The sequence below is a fragment of the Triturus cristatus genome, chromosome 12, assembly GCF_964204655.1.
Source record: "Triturus cristatus chromosome 12, aTriCri1.1, whole genome shotgun sequence".
Classification (NCBI taxonomy): Eukaryota; Metazoa; Chordata; class Amphibia; order Caudata; family Salamandridae; genus Triturus; species Triturus cristatus.
In genome coordinates this window covers 97,365,405-97,384,493 of record NC_140595.1, presented here as the reverse complement: position 1 = coordinate 97,384,493, position 19,089 = coordinate 97,365,405, and the positions used below count along the sequence as shown (strand labels likewise).

The following is a 19,089-nucleotide window of genomic DNA, read 5'->3' as shown; positions in this document are numbered from 1 at the left end:
TGAATGATGTAACGTTCTTATTGAACTTTGTATAATGTGAGTCTAAGGCTGTGTCTCCTAATGTAATGGATCATGTTTACATTTTATATGCGCTTAATAAATAAAAAAGAAGGTTCAGCGTGTTTGCAAGCATGCTTAATTTATCCTTGTGCTGAGCAGTGAAGGGCCCTGCGGTTGCAGGGTCGTCCTCTGTCAGGCAGTGACAAGTAAGATTCAGGGTTTGTAATGGAGCCATGTAGTCCACGCATTCCGTGAGCCAATCAGGGAGTGCTGGACTCAGGATGCAGGGGATGGACAGGCATGTTCAAGCCTTGGTCATAATCCTTTGTTCAGGTATTCATAATCCTTTGTTCAGGTGTTCCTTCTCTCATGTCACAGTCACACTTTCCATGCCCTGCTTGAACAACAGAATTGAAATAATTCTTGGTGCTCCATTTATGTGGTTATTATTTCAGAATCAGACACTGAACAGCTGGCTTGCAGTGGTTACGTCATTGGGGAGGCAGTGGAGTAATCAATACAGAAGGACATACTTAAAGGGGGAGATAGCTGACTTTACGAACAACCATCCCTAAAAAGCACCCTCCAAACCTGGGGTTACCTACACGGAGTGGCCTGCCCATCTCTTTGAATGCGCCACCATTCACCTGCACAAGCAACCATCACAAACACACTCAGGCACACCTTTCAATCTCAAACACTTATGTAATGAGGGGTTACTGTCAGACGCATAATACAAATTTAACTGGGACAGCAATTAGGCAATTACATCAATTTGGGGGGGGGGGCACCTGTCATAACCTGGATAACTACTGGAAATTAACAACAAATTCATATAGAGCACGTGGTCAAGAAAACACACCGATTCTGTCAGGAAACTGAAATGAGAAACGACAGAATATAGGTAATGTGCCATTAAGCTTTAAATCTATAACAACCTACAATAAATAAAACACTCCTCTATCCATGTATCACGAGTGCTGTGCTTCAGGTTCTATCAATGACAACGCATAAGAATAAAATGGGGGGGCGGTGACAGCGCACAAGTGTTATCTATTTTCAAACACCCCACATATTAAATCCGACAAATGAAACCTATCCAGACGCTAAATGTGAGTTTGAGAAATCCCCCACTTTGGCAAAGGGTGGTGCGAGCCACAGGAAATAAAGAGCAAAACCACAAACATTCTGTGTGTATCGACTGTTTATTCGTGACATACATTTAAGGGACAAGTCTTGCCACAATGAAACTATACTGAAATTCATATTTAAAATTGTTAATTGAGAATAAAACATTGCGTTCCTAAACTATCTTGTGTATTAAAATGCATTAATTACCAAGCCTTGTAATCTTAGATTTTAATAAATGAGCCCATCCTTATCAGGGGCCGAGAATCCGTTGATGCAAACTACCACATAACAGTGAGTGAGTAAAGAACTTAACAACATGAGCTGGAACCTTAACAGTTACATATGCTGTTTTATGCAGTGTGCTCGATTCTTTCATGACAATCTGCTAGAACACAATTCATTGCATTCTGCAAACTGTTGGTAATGAGACCAGAACTGTTTCTTTTAATTCAACCGCTACCTTTGAAAGAATGGCATGACGAAAACCCCTTTTCATATAGCCAAAAACAATACAATTGAGAATATAGGGTTTACTTTTGATATGTATATTTACTTTTAATATAACATTTTAAAAGGTACTACATCTTGCAAGGCTATATAAACATATTTAATATGGGTCTTTTGGCTCACTAAATTTCTTTCTTTTCACAGCAGGGTCTTCGTCCTGGCTACATGGAATGTCCAAAGTTTGGATCTATGAATAGAAACAAATAATTCCAATAATGACTTCACTGCTTCGTTAAAACATAATTTACAACGCTGTGCTGAGTGATATTATCACTATCAGAGCATTTTAACTGTTTCCAAGCTATCAGCTTCAGATAATCATTGTGGTATTCTCACCACTAATTAGAACCAGTTATTTCACTTCTTACTAGTAAGTGTCTAAAGGCATAACGGGAAACATCCATTACAACGAATCTATAACAACGCATGCTATTACATAGCATGCCATCACAACACATGCCATTACAACGCACTACCATCACAACACATGCCTTTACAACAAATTTTGTTGTAAAGGCATGCATGGTAAAGGTAAATGTGTTTTACATGTAAGTATAAGGTAAGTATATATGGTTTAGGATGGGTATGGGTTTTGGCGTGGAAGAGTAATTTTGGGTTCAGGGTGGGTATAGGTTTTGGAATGGCAAGGGTCATTTTTGTGTTCTTGGTGGGTATGGGTTTAGGTGTGGAAAGGGTAATTTTAGGGTTCAGGGGGTATGGGTTTTGGGGTGGCAAGGGTCATTTTAGGGTTTAAGATGGGTATGATTTTTGGGGTGGTAAGGATGATTTTAGGGTGGGGATGGGTTGAGGGGTTGGGGGTTTAAGGAATTATGTGTGTATATATATATGTTTTTTATATATGTGTGTGTATATATATATATATATAAAATATATATATTTATATATGTGGAAATATATGAAAACATCTCTAAAATATATACATTAGTGTATATATATATATGTATATATTATATTTCACGCCCCGGTTCATCTTATATCACACTTTTTGGTGTATAGTTTATACCATATACTATATCTAGTTTTCATTTTCAATCGTGCTCTCAGGACTATGTTCTATATAACACTGCGTCCACCTGCCCTTTTCACGGGCATTACATTTTGCGATGGGGGGTGGAAGGTCAGGGGATGTTTCTGCTAAGTGAGCCCGGAGTCACAGTCCCAAACGTCCTCTTCTTCCTGAATAAAAGTGAGATTATGCTGCATACTTGTTCATATTTTAAGTAGTTCGCACAGACACACATTTTTAAAACAATAAAGTTCCTAATACCCACCTTCTATGAACAGTTAGCTTGCTGCCCCATCCACCTCCTCCCTATCCTCTGTTGTCTGAATCCATGGACTAGCCTCCTCCCTCCTGCCATGCATGGTCTGATGTGCTGCCACTGCCCTCCATTTAGCATGATGTAACAGTCCACTCCTCCTGCCCTCCATTGCCCAATTCTATGGGCAATCATTGACCTCCTGCTTAGCCTCTGTGCTTAGCTTGCTGCCCCTATTCTCCTTCCCCCTGCCCTCCGATGTCTTTGTGCATGCCCCTGCTCCATCCTTTTTGACCACAATGTTCCATGGACCTGCCACTCCTATCTACTCTGAGTGTTCTGTTGAGCTGCCACTCCCCTCCCAGCTGCCTAGCATTGTCAGATGACTGTAACCTGTCCCTGCCACCTCCACCCTGCCTGTCCACATGCCATGCCCCTATCCCCTTCCTCCTGTCCTTCATGGTCCATTTCACTGCCACACCCTTCTGCCCTCCCTGGTCTGTTGTGCTGCAACCTGCTTCTCCTGCCTGCCCCACGCGGTCTGTTGTGAGGCCCCTTCCCCTGAACTCTCTTGTCTGTGCCCAGGTCCTGACCCTCCCTTCTATCCTCCATGGTCCTTTGTGCATGCCCCTGCACCCTCCTTCTTGCCCATCATAGCCAATGTGCTGCCACTAACCCTCCCGCTTGCCATGCATGGTCTTCTGTGCTGCCATGGCCCCTCCCACCTTCCCTGTGTGGTCAGCTAGATGCTCCTGACCCCCTCCCACCTTCCCTCCATGGTCTGTGTGTATGCCATCAGTCTCACTGTTGCTCTCCATGGTGTGTCTTGTTTCTAGTGCCCATCATGCCTGACCTCCATGGTCATCTTGCTGCTCCTGCCCTGCCCCCTTGCCCCCAGCCCTCTGTTTCCATGTGCAGACCCCTATTCCCTCCTTCCTGGCTTGTCGGTTCCATTGTAATGCCCCTGATCCGTCCCTCCTGCCCTTTATGGTCTGTTATGCTGCAGCTTTCTCTCCTGTCTGTCCATTATGGTCAGCTAGCTACCATTGCCTCTTTCCCCTCTGTTGTCTGTTGTCCATGTGCATGGTCCTGTCCCCTCCCTATTGCTTTCTATGGATTGTTGTGCTGCACTCCCGTCCCGCATGCCCTGTGTGGTGTATTGTGCTGCTGCAAACCCTGATGCCTGCCCTGTAGGGTTAGTTTGGTGCACCTCTCAATGTCCCTCCTGTCCTCTGTTATCCGAGTCCATGTCCCTACCCCAATTCCTCCTGCCTACCATGATCCAATGTACCATACTTGCGAATATTTTGAACTTGGTAAGAGGGAGATTTTGAAATAAAACTGGGGTATTGATTTTCCCCTTTGAGTTACATTGAAAAAGAGAAGATTGTAGACAGGAACCAGATCAAGTAAAGCCCATTTGAGCTTAAAAACATTGGACGTTTCCTGGCTGAAACGGGTCTGTTGGCATGTATGGTTGTATGACCACTGCCTCTTCCTTCTGCCCACAATGGTCTATTACATCACCACAGCCTCTCTTGCCAGTCCTGTATTGTTGGTTTGTAGCCCCTGCCCCCCTTTCCACTGCCCTCCATAGTCTGTTGTGCTGCCACTGCCCTTCCTGCCTGCCTAGTGTGGTCAAATTGTTGCCTCTGCACTCTCCTACCTGCCTTCAATGTTCCGTGCCCCTGGCCTCTGCCTCTCAACAGTATCCCAATGAACAACTAGATTGCTAACATTCTATATTTATTACAAAAGTGTGGAACGCCTGACGTCATCTTGATGTAATCAAAACTGTAATGCCTAGAGCATTTCCTTTAGAAATTACATATATGAGATGGTCTTATTTGCATCAAATTTATGGTTAGTGCTCTAAAAAACTAAAATGAGGACATATTTTCTGAGTTTTCAAATAGCGACAAAGAACTTTTAAATTATTTGTAATCTTAGTTTTTTTATCCAGTTGACCACTTGATTAAATGTTGCATCCAAGGGGAGAGGGTGTGGGGTTACTTCCAGAGCTGCAGACTTTGCAACTGGGGAACCAGGTTGGAGTTTCTGCTTCAGCACAACATTCTGTGATTCTGGTCAAATCACTTAATCTCCCCATGTCTACAACCAAAATGAATTTGATCTTGTGTGATGTAACCAATGCTCATGTAAAGCACTCCAATACCTGACAAGTCTGCACTATATAAAACTGCAAATACACAAAAAATAAGTGTTTTGCACACTTCTGTAATTGGGCTACATTTGGGCTACATTTGGGTGATATTTGGGCTACATTTGGGCTCTTTTGTCTCTGGTGGCCATTTTAGGAGATTTATTTGTTATGAAGTTTCCTAATTTCCTCATTTACTGCAGTCTCCTCAGTAGGAAATACTTTCAGTTTTTTACTTTGATTCCATCAAGAAGGCATTCAGATGTGTCACACATTTTCCATAAATTCTGAATGTTAGCACTCTAGTTGCTCATTAGATCACTGTAGTAAAGCTACTGCTCACCAGGCAAATCTGCTGCTGGTATTGTAAGTGCATGTTTCAGTCTGCATGTCAGAATTTTTTTATGAAATAAAAGAGGATTTCAGAAGTCAAAATGTGTTTTACTTTCTGCAGTACTAATCATAATTTATATGGCAAAATGAACCCCCTCATTTTGTTCCTTTGTAAATTAAACGTTTTAAGTGTTACCACTTTATTCCAATCAAGATGGCTTCAGGTGTGCCATACTTTTGTCATAAGTAAGACTGTTAGCGCTCTAGTTGTTCTTTAGAACACTCTGGGAAGCTGCAGTAGAACACAAAGGAATCAACTGACAGTCTCTGCCCTTGTTGGATGTACATGTTTTACTGAGAATGTCAGACTTCATTCTCACATGACTGAGAAAGATAATGTGAATTTACAGAAAATATGCTCTCAGTTTAGCTTATAGATCACCTTCCAAACCTCTGTGGGAAAACCACGAGAAAATAGTTTTCTCTAAAACATGGTTCATGATATCACAGCAGAAGGCTTTTTCACATGGTAAAATCACCTTAAAACACACCACAATTCCTTAAATGAGTATGGTACCATCAACAAATGATTTATAATGTAACTAAAGTCTTAAAACCTTCTATTAACTGCAATGCTTTTTAATGAGGTGCTATCATGTACAAGATGGCTGCCAACACTTCTTGGATGAAGTGCTGACAGCCAATCAGATCTCAGGATGAGATGTGTGGTTAGGCTCCGCCCAGATATATATATGATTTTACTTTTGATTTTCTCAGGAACTACTGAACAGATTGACTCCATATATGCAAAAGGCACTTCCCTGAACTGAGGACTACCTCTTTGCCAAATTTCAAGTAATTCTGTTCAGCCGTTCGGGCTGTACCTTGGACTAAAGGTCCCTATGGAAAATTGCATGGGGAAAACGCGTTTTGGGACCCCCCTTTTTTTCTCAGCCCCCGCTTGACGAATCCCCCCGAGACGTTCAGGGTAGGAGCGGAGCGGAGCGCCCCACCTATTTTGAAAATTTCGCGAGGATTCGTCAACCGGCGCCAAAGTTATTCCAAATAGAATGTTGCGGATTTCCTATGGAAACACGGTCCTAACTATAACTATCTACTGGCGACCGCCAGTAGATAATATATATATAATATATATATATATATATACATACACACACTCTCCAAACTTCGGCGAGATGGCCGAATAAACAGCAGGTACTCCAGGACGTGATTAAAGATGTTTATTCAACAACGATGCACTAACGCGTTTCGTCCAGAGCCTTTTTCAAAGTGCAAACCACTCCATCTTTGTTTTTGCATTTTAAATAAGTGCATGTCATCATCAACATAGAAGAAATACGTTCATCTATTATATCCTGCAGTCATAGCTGCGTCCAAACACCAAGTATCGCAATTATTTACAAAATACTATTCCTAAAACCACCAAATTTATAAAAAAGTGCACATCATCTTGAACATAAAAAAATGTCCATCCAAATCATGCCCCAATGTACACAACACGGAAACATCAAATATAGTTATTATGTACAGAAAAATCATATATTACAAAGAAAAAGGACTCATTATTTCCATTCCTTGACTCTTTTTTCCTATCATTTCCTGAAATGTAATTAAAGGCAAGAGAATTCAATCACAAATAAATTCATCCATTTCTTTAAATCTATGTTATGCCTTTCTCAATAGGAAAGAAAAGGAACATGGATCCCAAAGATAAAGTGTGGGACCCTTAGGGAGAGGAAGCAAACAAAAATATGCGTATGTTACACAAGCACCTACAATTTATAATTAAGGTTGAGGTCATTCTGGGCAAGTGCCCTAACTCTACATGTGTCAAATAAGATGTGGTTGAGACTCCAATACAACATGTATTCCACTTTTTCTTAATTTGACTCTGTTAGCAACTGGTAACACCATATAACTTCTTAAGAAGTAATGCTCAAAAGGACTAACATTGCTATGTTAACTCAAAACATCTGTTCATCCAAATTTGTGCTCAGTCAAGTTCCAATATTATAATAAGTGTTCAATGTTTGAAATTGTTTAACCAATGGGATTATACAATCTCAATTATACCGCTTATGTGGGTATGTAGAAAGGAATTGCATGTATTCAGTTCAAACAGGTCATTCTAGGGGATTTCAAGCTGGGATACATGTTATCCCACATGTACTTCCATCTCCTCATCTTTGTTAAGCCCAGCTGGAGTTTTTTTTGTGGAAGGCTAGAATTTATTGTGATTCAAGGCGTCTAACTCTGCCACCTTGTTCACTCTCCTCAGATTAGCGGGGATTCAATCAATAGCCTAGAACCTTAATTTGAACACATCACTGTCATGTTGTTCTGAAAAGTGGCGTGCCACATGGTACGAAAAAAACACCTTTTTAATGGCTCTCTGGGGTTCCAAGATCCGCTTATATAATGGGAAGATAGTACTTCCCACATACAAAAGGGAGCATGTGCATTGTAAAACATATACACGGTGGTCAGTATTACAGTTAAAAAAGCTGTTTATACTCCTTTTTTTTCCATCAGAGGTCGCATATTCAGATGTATTGGAGATAAACCTATAAGCCTTACAGTGACCACATTTGAAAAATCCTCTGGTTTTATTCAGCCACGTGTCCTTTGTCCGGGCCTTGGTATAATACCTTCTAGTTAGGATAGCCCCCAAAGTTTTGCCCTTTCTACGGGTGACTGAAGGTTTTTCAGGTAAATCTCGACCAATGATGAGGTCTTTTCTCGCTATGCTCCAGTGCTTACATATCAAGTTTTTTGACCCTGTAAGATGTGGCGTTGTAGGTCATAATCTCGTAATGTTATTTTGTTTTTTGATTTTGTCATTTTGATATAAAAGTTGTTCTCTTTTTAGGGGTTCCACTTTCTTAGCGGCTATATTTAATTTTTTTACCCATATCCTCTTGACTGAAATCTCTTTCTCATGAGCCTTGTTTGTGTTTTCAGCACTTCCGGGTAACTGCAAATCCTTTTTAACCTCAGTGTTTCTCCGTACAGAATGTTTTCTATTGAATTCCTAGGATGCTGACTAGGGTGATGTAGTGTGCTATTTCCTGCAGTGGTTTTGCGATATACTGAGGTGTGTATCTTGTCATTCTGAACCTGCAGCAGTATATCCCAAAATGTGATCTCTTCGGAGCTCACAAACACAGTCAATTTTAAATTGTGTGTGTTTTGATTAAGCTTCGTAAAAAATGTGCGTTCCTTTTCTTCTGGCCTGACCATAAAATGAATAGGTCGTCACTGTACCTTGTCCACATCAGGCTACTATCCAGGTACTCCTGATTGGCATCTGTCCAGGCCACCTGCTTCTCACACCAGCCCACCACCAAATTGGCTAAGCTGGAGGTGATGCAGGTGTCCATCGCAGTCCCCATCATTTGGCGATAAAATACACCATCATGAACAAGAATGTTCTCTTTTAGGCAGTAGAGAATCATTTCAATAAACATTTTGTTGTGCTCAAAAAAACAAGCTGGTCTGGTTTTTAAAAAGATCCCACGCTTTCACTCCAAAATCATGGTCAATGCAGGTTTATAAGCTCAATTCATCAATGGTAATCATCAAGTAGGCGTCGGTCCATGTATCAGTTTCAATCTAGTTAAAAAATCTCCACTATCCCTACCATAAGACGGAAGTGTAACTACAAAAGGGGCGAGGAAAGAATCGATGTAAATCGCTGTGTTCTCCAGAAAGCCATTATTGGAAGAAACAATGGCCCTGCTAGGAGGATCAATCAAGCTTTTATGTACCTTTGGTAGTATATAAAAGGCAGGTACCCTGGGAAAATCAGATCTCAAAAAAACAAATTCATCATGGTTAATAATAGCTCTATCTCTCCACTGAATCAGGCTCTGGTGGAATCTTTCCACCAAATGTTTGTAGGTCTCCATGTTAATCACCTCATATCAGTACCTTTATGACAATTGTCTCATAATTTCACCCTCATACAAGAAGGCATCCATAATAACTACATTGCCTCCCTTATCTGAGTTTTTTTTATCACTATTGTTTTGCCGTTTTTTTTAGGCTTGTGAAAGCTTCTCGTTGAGTTGGAGATAAATTGTCATTTAATTTTTTTTTATTTTCTTGTATAGATATCAATTTTTGGACCACCATTTCATGCAACACATCTATATTGTCATGAGGTAATGTCGGAATAACCCAACAGGGTGGCTTAAAGCCACTCCCACTCGGGGTGTCCCCATCAATGCCTAAAGTGTTTAACATGTATTCCATATTTACAATTGAGTCATCCCATTCACTTTCTCATCATAAAATTTCTAGAGCCAGCAATCCTTCTGCCTCTCCAATTTGTAGATCACAAAATGAATGACTTACATGATCAACATTCGTAGATTTCTTTGCCATTTTATGTATTTTGTCTAGTTTCAATTTCCGCACAAAAAGATATAGATCAATACATGCTTGAGCATATTTGAAAACTCTATGTGGACAAAAAGATAAACCCAGTTCCAACAGTGAAATTTCCTCTTTTGTCAACTTTCTTCTAGATAAGTTCAAAACAGTCAATTTGGAACTCAGTTCTTCTTCATCTGGCACGTGGTCCTGCTGGTTGGTGTCTGTTCTTCTTCTAGTCCCTCTTCTTGTCCGGTATCTTTGTTGGCACCGTCTGCGCCCCCTTCCTTTTCCTTGCAACTATGGAAGATCTTGTTTTGGTTTGGGTTTCTCGACACCCTAACTAGATCCAGCTGAAACAACATTGTGTCTTTTTAACATATCCTCAAGATGCATCTCTTTTCTATAGATGTCATAATTTCTAGCAAACGTGAGTACTCGCCCTTCAGTATAATCCTGTTTATCGCTCTGGAATTTCTGGTGTTTGTTAGCTTTCACCTTATTCTCGTATTTAGCAAGTCTCTCATTCAACTTGACTTGTAGTTCCTTCAGGATCTCCTTGTCATATGCAGCTTTCACCTCCGATTTGAGTTCTTTCAATTCTTACGTATCCTTGCCAGGTCTAATGCAGCGTATTTTATAAGGATCTCTAGCATTTCCTTGCCTGATTTAGCCGTAAAATCGGCCCATTCTTCCAAGAGACCCGGATGCGGGGTTTCATAAGTGGGCACTGTTAATATTCGTAAGCCACGGGGAACTAGATTAACTTCCACATAACATGTCAACGATGTCAGTTTCCACCATTTGCTGATTTCCTTTTTAACCAGTCTCTCTATGTTAAACATTTTTTGTTTGAGAGTTGTCATTCCTGTGTTTCCATTGTTGGTGTGGATAGCTGGGCCACTGTTCCAGACCTCTAAGGTGTCATTAAAGATTTCTTTGGCTGCTTCCATTCTCAGAGAGTCACTTTTTGTAAATTCCATTGTATTATCTAATAACTTCAATGATTAGCTTCGCTCCTCTTCGTCGCCAGCACCATACGATTGTCGGCCAGGGGCACTGCCGCTATTATCCCAATATTGACGGAGATAACAGGAGACACTCAGGGAGAGAACGACTCCGTCTGACTCGAAGCACTCCAACGTACGAAACTCCAACCTTCTCAATGCAGTTAATTGGATGCGGTGGCGGAGACTACTTCGTCCAGAAGACAGAAACAACAAATACAGCGTATGTAGTCACTACCACCTACGTGCGGGTGCACTGCGGCTGACGCAGTTTTCAGCCTATACATGCTCCAAACTTTGGCGAGACGGCCGAATAAGCCGTAGGCACTCTAGGACGCGATTAAAGAAGTTTATTCAACAAGGATGAACTGATGCGTTTCGGCCAGAGCCTTTTTTAAAGTGCAAACCACACCATCTTTGTTTTTTTGTTTGAAATAAGTGCACGTCCTCATCAACATATAAGAAATACATCAATCTATTATATACTGCAGTCACAACTGTGTGCACACACCAAGAGTCACCATTATTTACAAAATACTGTTCTTACAACTACCAAATTTATAAAAAGAAAGTGCACATCACATATATATATATATCTATATCTATATATATATATAGCGCGTTTATACTTACCTGTAAAATACTTATATTTTCAAACTAAACTTTAATCATGCATATGCCTTTACCAATCATGCTATTAGAAAGAAATTCGTTGTAAAGGCATATGCGTGGTACAAGTTTGCGTTGTAATGGTAACGCGTTGTAACAGCACTTGCGTTGTTACAACCGCGTTGTAATGGCATGCGTTGTGCTGTCATATATTCTTTTCAAACATCAACAAATGCAAAGTATATCGATTCAATTCAATAAACTGTATTCGGTTAATACAATGTTAAAACCATAAAAGAATCATGACAGTTGTACAATATTAAAATATGAATATCATATATTCTAAATATGGCAAAATTCACACTGTCATCAAGTGTTCAAGGGTCCTACGCAAATCTTTGTAAAACCAGTTAAAAAATGTAATCTGCAATATTGTGCGCAGCACCATGTAAATATCAAATTAGACAGTAGTTACGATCCTAGAGAACTAATGAAAAATTGGAATTTGCCCCAAAGGTGATTTCAGCAACTACCCAAAATGAATTATGTAGTACGTTATGTAAATATTTCTCAAAGCTAGTCATATTTGACTTTGCATTCAATTAGCAATTTCAAAGGTTTTCTTTACATCATCAGCAAACTGAAATTTTCTTCACAATTTAATGCACTTTTAGAAATTATTTACAACCATTTTTCAATTAAAATAAGACTCAGTACACTCATTCTTAAAGACTATATCTATAATTCTTGCGATCACCAATTCATTCAATTTCCTGTGCAAATGAAGCATTTAGTTCAAACAAGATTTTGCCAATTAGGGCATAGGTTTCTCAAAAATTACAATGTCAAAATACTTACGGGTCAATTCACAAGCTGTATTTTGTAGTACATGTACTACCACAGTAGTACTACTCACGTAATACAAAAAGCTATTTAATACTCTAGAGACAGAGATTTCCACCTCTTCCATCTTTGTGGAGCTATCCATGCTGTCTGAGATCCCTTTATTTGTACGTCTATGTTTTCGTGGTAAATGATCAAGTGACAAGAGATGTGGCAAGAAAATGGAGAATGCTAACTACAAAGTGGGATGTCTTTATGGAAAAGTGAGGAGGGGACAAGGAGGAACAGGCCCTCACAAACACCAGCACCCAAAAGAGTAAGCCTATTGCTATTGACAAATGATACTTCTAATGCTACTACATTACTAAAGGTGATAACATATTAGTAAATGTACTCTAGCCCAGATTTGGCATAAGTCAAGCATCAAACCTGAGAATAATGGATCAGGGTCATAAAATAACACTCCATAGGAAACCATGTTGTATAAAATAATTTCAGTGTGTGTGTGTGTGTGTATATATATATATATTATGTGTAAATATATATATATATATATATATATATATATATATATATATATATATATATATATATATATATATATATATATATATATATATATATATATATCTCCTTGCTCTCCAAAATCAGTCTGAATATGCATTGATAGGTAGTCCATTGCTTATGTTTTGCACTTTCACATCTTGAGGATGAATTCATAAAAATCATTGACATTGTAAGGACATATAGTCCACTTGGACGTTTGCACAAATACTCACACGTTTTGAACTTTGAATTATACCTTTGTGAAGCATTTGACCAATTGATTTATAAATTAACATTGCACTTTGAACATTTTCCATGAAGGAATCAATGTTGAAAATGGATAAACTATATTACTTTATGAAGTTGTGGTTATAATATAGTGATTCACCTAGATTTATTTTTGTAACCTTGTTTCAGTACCATTTTCAATTCAACTGCTGATTTCGGTAGCATATATTTTTTATGTCCATGAAGCCATATCTATTTGTTTTGAAGAAGTGGTGGGGCGCATTAGTTTGATGAACGTCTTCATGCCGAAACGCGTTAAGTCTGTAACCACTTGAATAAAATGTGTTTGGAAGCCCCCTTGGAGTGCCGATTCATTACATAACGGAAGAGAAGAGTGTATATCTATCTATCTAGATATATAATTAAAAAAACAAAGATTAATTGACGCTTTATTTACGTGGAAACGTTAGTAAAAACGTAACATTTTTAGTTAAAAAACATTGAAATACACCAGTAGGTAACTCATGTAACTTTAATTTGCACACTCGCCATGCACAGTGATGTCATCAATAATGTAATTTCAGTTGCCATCATTGATGTCATCAATAATGTCATAGAACATTTTATGAGTGTTGTAATATGTGAGGTCATAGGCAGTGCATGGTGAGGGCACAAATTACTGAATTAACTATAACTGTTGATTTTAGAATTTTCTTTTTAGCTTAAATTGTTAACTGACATTTTCACCTAGCTGTAAGGTCACTTTAACCTTTGTTTTTTTTGTGACTTTCGAGGGTGTTTTTAATTTAAAGTAAGATTGTATTACAATACCTAACTATGCCGATCCCCGCTGTGCATGTCCTTGGGGGTGCTCGACGTGTGGTTGGCCACAGGCCGGACCCGACTGGGAACCGAAAGCATCTCTGGCAGTTTTGTCAGACCTGCCCCCGCACAGTGCATAGTTAGTAAACCTGACCACTACAAGGAGAGTTTGGGAGAGGAGTGTGTGTGCAAGTGTGAAGCATTGGCTGTCCCAGAGATGCCGGAAATAAAAGTGAGTGGATTATGCTTCCTTGCTGCTTTTGTTACTGAGGGCCTATATTGCAGCACCTCTGAAAAACCAGCCCCCAGTAACAAAACCGGACCCCACCCTTCCAGCCGTCTGAGGAATCACCCGATGCTCGGAACGGCCAGCCTGCCCTGGCTGCAGGGCCTGGCTTATGGCTAGGCTTTTCACCCCACCCCCTCTGCCAGTCAACCTCCCAGCACGTGTAGTATTCAGCTGAGAATGGCGTGCAGTTGGTCACAGGGCCTGCAGCCAGGCTCTACACAAGGCCTCTGCACACCCCGCCACCCCCCCACAACCTCGCCCCGGGCAGCCAGCACCCGCACACCCAACCATACCTTTTTATTTTTAAAAAATATTTAACCGATTCTTTGGGAAGGATAAGTCACTTACCTGTAATCCTAGTTCTCTTCCAGGGGTATCCTCATCAAAGTCATAAGCACTGAATATTCCCGCCCATGTGCGGGGACCCCGGAAATAATAAAATTATATATGTAAAACCATACATATATACAGCTCTGTATATGTATAAACATATATCATTTTTTCCAAGCAAATGCAGCCCCCATAAAAGGCTAGACAATGTATTTATAAACATCCAATAAAACATATAGGTATAATATACACCTAAATCTCTTTTTTTTTTTTTTTAATGAGGTAAAAACACTCATGAGAAAGAAAAGAGAACACTGTGAGAAACACAGATCACAAAAACATTGTTAGCCTGCAGGCTGCATTGCAATACAATACCATAGAGACTGAAAAGCTCTGTACAGGTAAAAACTGGCACCGTGCCTTTAAGGCAGCCCTGACTGTAGTATCCCATCATGCCTCAGGGGTGACAGTTAGGTCAGTTGTTCTTTGCGGGACCGTAGTCTTAAACACAAAGATATATCTTTTCCATGGTAAATAATACACTCCTCTCATTTGCCTGGGGAGGCGGGTGGGTTGCTTATGACTTTGATGAGGATACCCCTGGAAGAGAACTAGGATTACAGGTAAGTAACTTATCCTTCTCTTCCAGGGGATCCTCATCAATAGTCATAAGCACTGAATAGAATAGCAAGCCCACCCTTCACCTGCAGGCAAATGCAAAAATTGTACTATACATGGAGTAAGAGAAAACATGAAACAGTTTAATTATTGAACAGATTCCTCAAGGAGGCTTGTCCTACTTGAGTGTCTGCTCTGGTGTCCGAATCCAGACAATAGTGTCTGGTAAAGGTATGGACAGATCTCCAAGTAGCTGCTTTGCAGATCTCGGAGAGTGGGACATGATTGAGAAAAGCAGCGGTAGCCGCTTTTCCCCTTGTAGAATGCGCCTTAGGGCGCGCCATCAACGGCTTCTGGGCCAGTTGGTAGGCCAATTTAATACATGAAACAATCCACCTAGCAATGGAACGTTTGGATGCAGCAAAACCCATGCGGGCAACACCATAGTTCACAAACAATTGATCAGATTTCCTGACAGCCTTAGTCCTATCTAGGTAGAATTTTAGGACCCTTTTGACATCTAAAGAATGCAACGCCCTATCCGCTGGCGAGGAGGGGTTGGGAAAAAAGGTAGGCAAGGAGATGGTCTGATTGACATGAAAGTCCGACACCACCTTTGGCAAGAAAGATGGATGAGTCCTCATCACTATCCTATAAAGATGAAACATAGTGTAGGGTTCTTTAGAACAAAGGGCCTGTATCTCACTGACCCTCCGTGCTGAAGTGATGGCTATTAAAAAGGCTGTTTTCCATGTAAGGTGCTGTAAGGTAGCCTTATGTATAGGCTCAAAAGGCGACTCATGAGCCTTGACAGAACCAAGTTTAGCTCCCAAGAAGGTGAGGGAGGCCTAACAGGGGGATACACTTTCTTGAGACCCTGCAAGAAATCCTTCACCACCTGCAGCTTAAAAAATGACTGCTGCGTTGGAGAGCGCCTATATGCTGTAATGGCTGCTAGGTGAACTTTGATGGATGAAAATTTCAACCCCGCCCTCGCTAAGTGTAGAAGATAGGGCAAAATTACATCCTCCTGACATTTTGTAGGATCATAGTGATGTTGACAACACCATATGTAAAACCTTTTCCACTTACAGAGGTAAGAGTGTCTAGTCGAAGGCCTCCTGGCTTCCTTCAGTATGGACTTACACTCCTGTGGAAGGTTCAGATGGCCATTCTGGAGGACTTCAGGAGCCATGCAGTTAAACTCAGCGAGGGAAGGCTGGGATGGTAAATCTTCCCCTGCATCTTGGATAACAAGTCCGGCCTGCACGGCAGCCGTTTGTGAGGTCGGATCGACATGTGTAGGAGATCCGTGTACCACCACTGCCTCGGCCAGTCCGGTGCTATGAGGATCATCTTGGTAGATGAATTCTGCAACTTGTTCACTACCTTGGGGATTAGTGGGAGAGGCGGAAAAGCGAACACAAATGTCATTGACCAATTGATCAAAAGGGCATTCCCTATGGATCCTGGCCGATGGTATCTTGAGGCGAAGCCTCGGCATTTTGTGTTGTGCTCGTCCGCGAAGATGTCCACTTGCGGACGCCCCCATTCCCCGAAGATGTCTTCTAACACCTCGTCGTTTAGTACCCAGTCCTCTGGTTCTTGAAAATGACGACTGAGTAAGTCCGCTTGCACATTGAGTTCGCCTGGCAGGTGCACCGCTTTCAACGAGATGTTCCTTGCTAGGATCCAGTGCCACAGGGACAGAGCTTCCAGCGAGAGCGTCCTGGATCGAGTACCCCCCTGCTTGTTCAGGTAGTACATTGTGGTGTTATTGTCCGTCTGTACTAGAACGGTACTCGTCCTGATCACGGGCAGGAACGCTTTGAGGGCTAGGTGGACTGCCCTGAGCTCCAGCATGTTGATGTGGTACAACTGCTCGCTGCTGGACCACCGCCCCTAGGTTTGCAGAGATCCGAGATGCGCACCCCAGCCTTGAAGGGATGCGTCGGTGATTAAGGTCTGAGTTGGTGGTTCCTGGTGGAAGAGAATTCCCACCTGTAGATTGGACGGTTTCAACCACCACTTGATTGACTGTTTGGCAGCTGAGGAAAGGCAAACTTTTTCTTCCCACAGGGAATTCCTTTGGTCCCATTTGTCCTCGAGATCTTGCTGGAGAGGACGCATCCTTAATCTGGCATTGGGCACTAGGAAAATGCAGGATGCCATGGCCCCTAACAGAGATGAGATTTGTCTTGCCGTAGACATATTGCTGGATATGATCTGCTTGCCCTTGAGGATAATGGATGACTGTGTCTCCTCCGAAGGAAACACTTTTCCTACTGCGGAGTCTATGGTTGCAACCAGATAGTGAATTTGTTGTGTTGGTGAGAAGTTGGACTTCTTGACCTTCACCCTGAGCCCCAGTCTGCGACATAATTGCAGGCAAAGCGTCAGCTGTGATTGAACACTTCGAGGCGATGGACCTTTTATCAGCCAGTCGTCTAGATAGGGATTGACGAAGACTCCTGCGCGCCTCAGTGCCGCCGCTACTACTGACATGCATTTTGTAAACACTCGAGGAGCTGACTTCAGGCCAAATGGTAGAACCTTGAACTGATAGTGAGAGGTTCCCACCACAAACCTGAGAAACCTTCGATGAGTTTGTAGGATGGGAATATGAAAATATGCGTCCTGAAGGTCCAGCGAACACATCCAATCGCCTATCCGGAGGAGAGGATATATTTGGTGGAGCGCCAGCATACGAAATTTTTCTCTTTTGATGTGTTTGTTCAGTATTCGCAAGTCCAAGATGGGTCTGAACTCTTCTTTTGTGCTCCTTTTTTGAATCAGAAAATATCTGGAGTAAACTCCTTTCCCTCTTTGCATTCTGGGCACTCTTTCTATTGCGGACTTGAGTAGAAGAGTTGCCACCTCTTCTCTTAGCCTCTTGAGATGCTGAGAGGAATGCACAGGGTGAATCGAGGGAGGGTGACTCCGGAAACGAAGCGAGTATCCATGACGCAGTATCTTTAGAACCCACTGGTCCTTTGTGATGGATTGCCACTCTGGAAGATGATGCGCAATACTTCCTCCCACCGGAGCGGTGGACAGCATCGGAGGAAGCGGTCCCTCATTGTTTCCCTGGAGCTTTATTTCCAGCGTTAGATTGTCGGTTGTTACCACGTCCCCTGGATGGTCTGCGGGACTGGTATTGCTGTTTCTTTTGACCTTGCTAGTCCTGATTTTTCTGCCAGTGAGGGGTTTGAACCCTCTGCTGGTAGTTACGCCTATTGTTCCCCCTGCGGCGACGAAATTCTTTTCTCTTTTCAAGCCCCACGGCTTTCATGGTGTCGAGCTCTGCCTTCATGCGAGCCATTTCATCATCCGCATGAGACCCAAAAAGCGAACTACCCGAGAAAGGCAGGCTCAGTATTCTCGCCTGAGCTTCAGGCTTCAGAGCAGTCAGCCTCAGCCATGAAGATCTTCTGGCCGTAATCCCATGTGCATACGAGTGTGCTGCTAAGGTTGCTCCATCCGCTGCTGCGCTTATCACTTGGTTGGAGACCAGACTGCCCTCTTGTAAAATCTCTTCAAAGTCCCGTCTATCTTCTGATGGAACTTTATCTATAAACCTCTGGAGAGAGTCCCACAGTGATCTATCGAAGCGCCCCAGAAGCGCTGAGGCACTGGCCACTTTAAGACTTGAAGATGCAGAGTCACAAACTCTTCTCCCCCACGAGTCTTGTGATTTGCTGTCCTTATCTGGAGGCACTGTGGAAGACGCAGCCACTGCATGAGTTTTTCTGGCAGCAGCGGTGATAACAGAATCCTGTGGTGGATCTGATTTTAGAAAAAACGGATCCTCAGGAGCCGGACGATACTTCTTAAGAATCCGCGCCGGCGCAGATTTAATAGTCGCTGGCATGAGGAAAATATCCATTACTGGTTGTAACAAACTAGGGACTAACGGCAACAGTGGGCGCGATACTGCTCGCTCATGAAGGGTTTCAAAAATTATAGAAGAGGTGGTTTCTTGAACTGGCA

At 41.7% G+C, this 19,089-nt stretch overlaps 1 protein-coding gene across 1 annotated transcript in view; it reads right to left on the bottom strand.

The window, feature by feature from the left end:
• Window positions 1–1,372: 1,372 nt before the first annotated feature.
• HORMAD1 (HORMA domain containing 1) overlaps window positions 1,373–19,089 on the bottom strand; it is an 863,212-nt gene continuing 845,495 nt past the window's right edge. Inside the window, exon 15 of the mRNA XM_085638767.1 lies at window positions 1,373–1,825. Coding sequence (XP_085494893.1) covers window positions 1,739–1,825 — 87 coding nt within the window. The 3' untranslated portion in view covers window positions 1,373–1,738. The remainder of the gene's footprint in view (window positions 1,826–19,089) is intronic.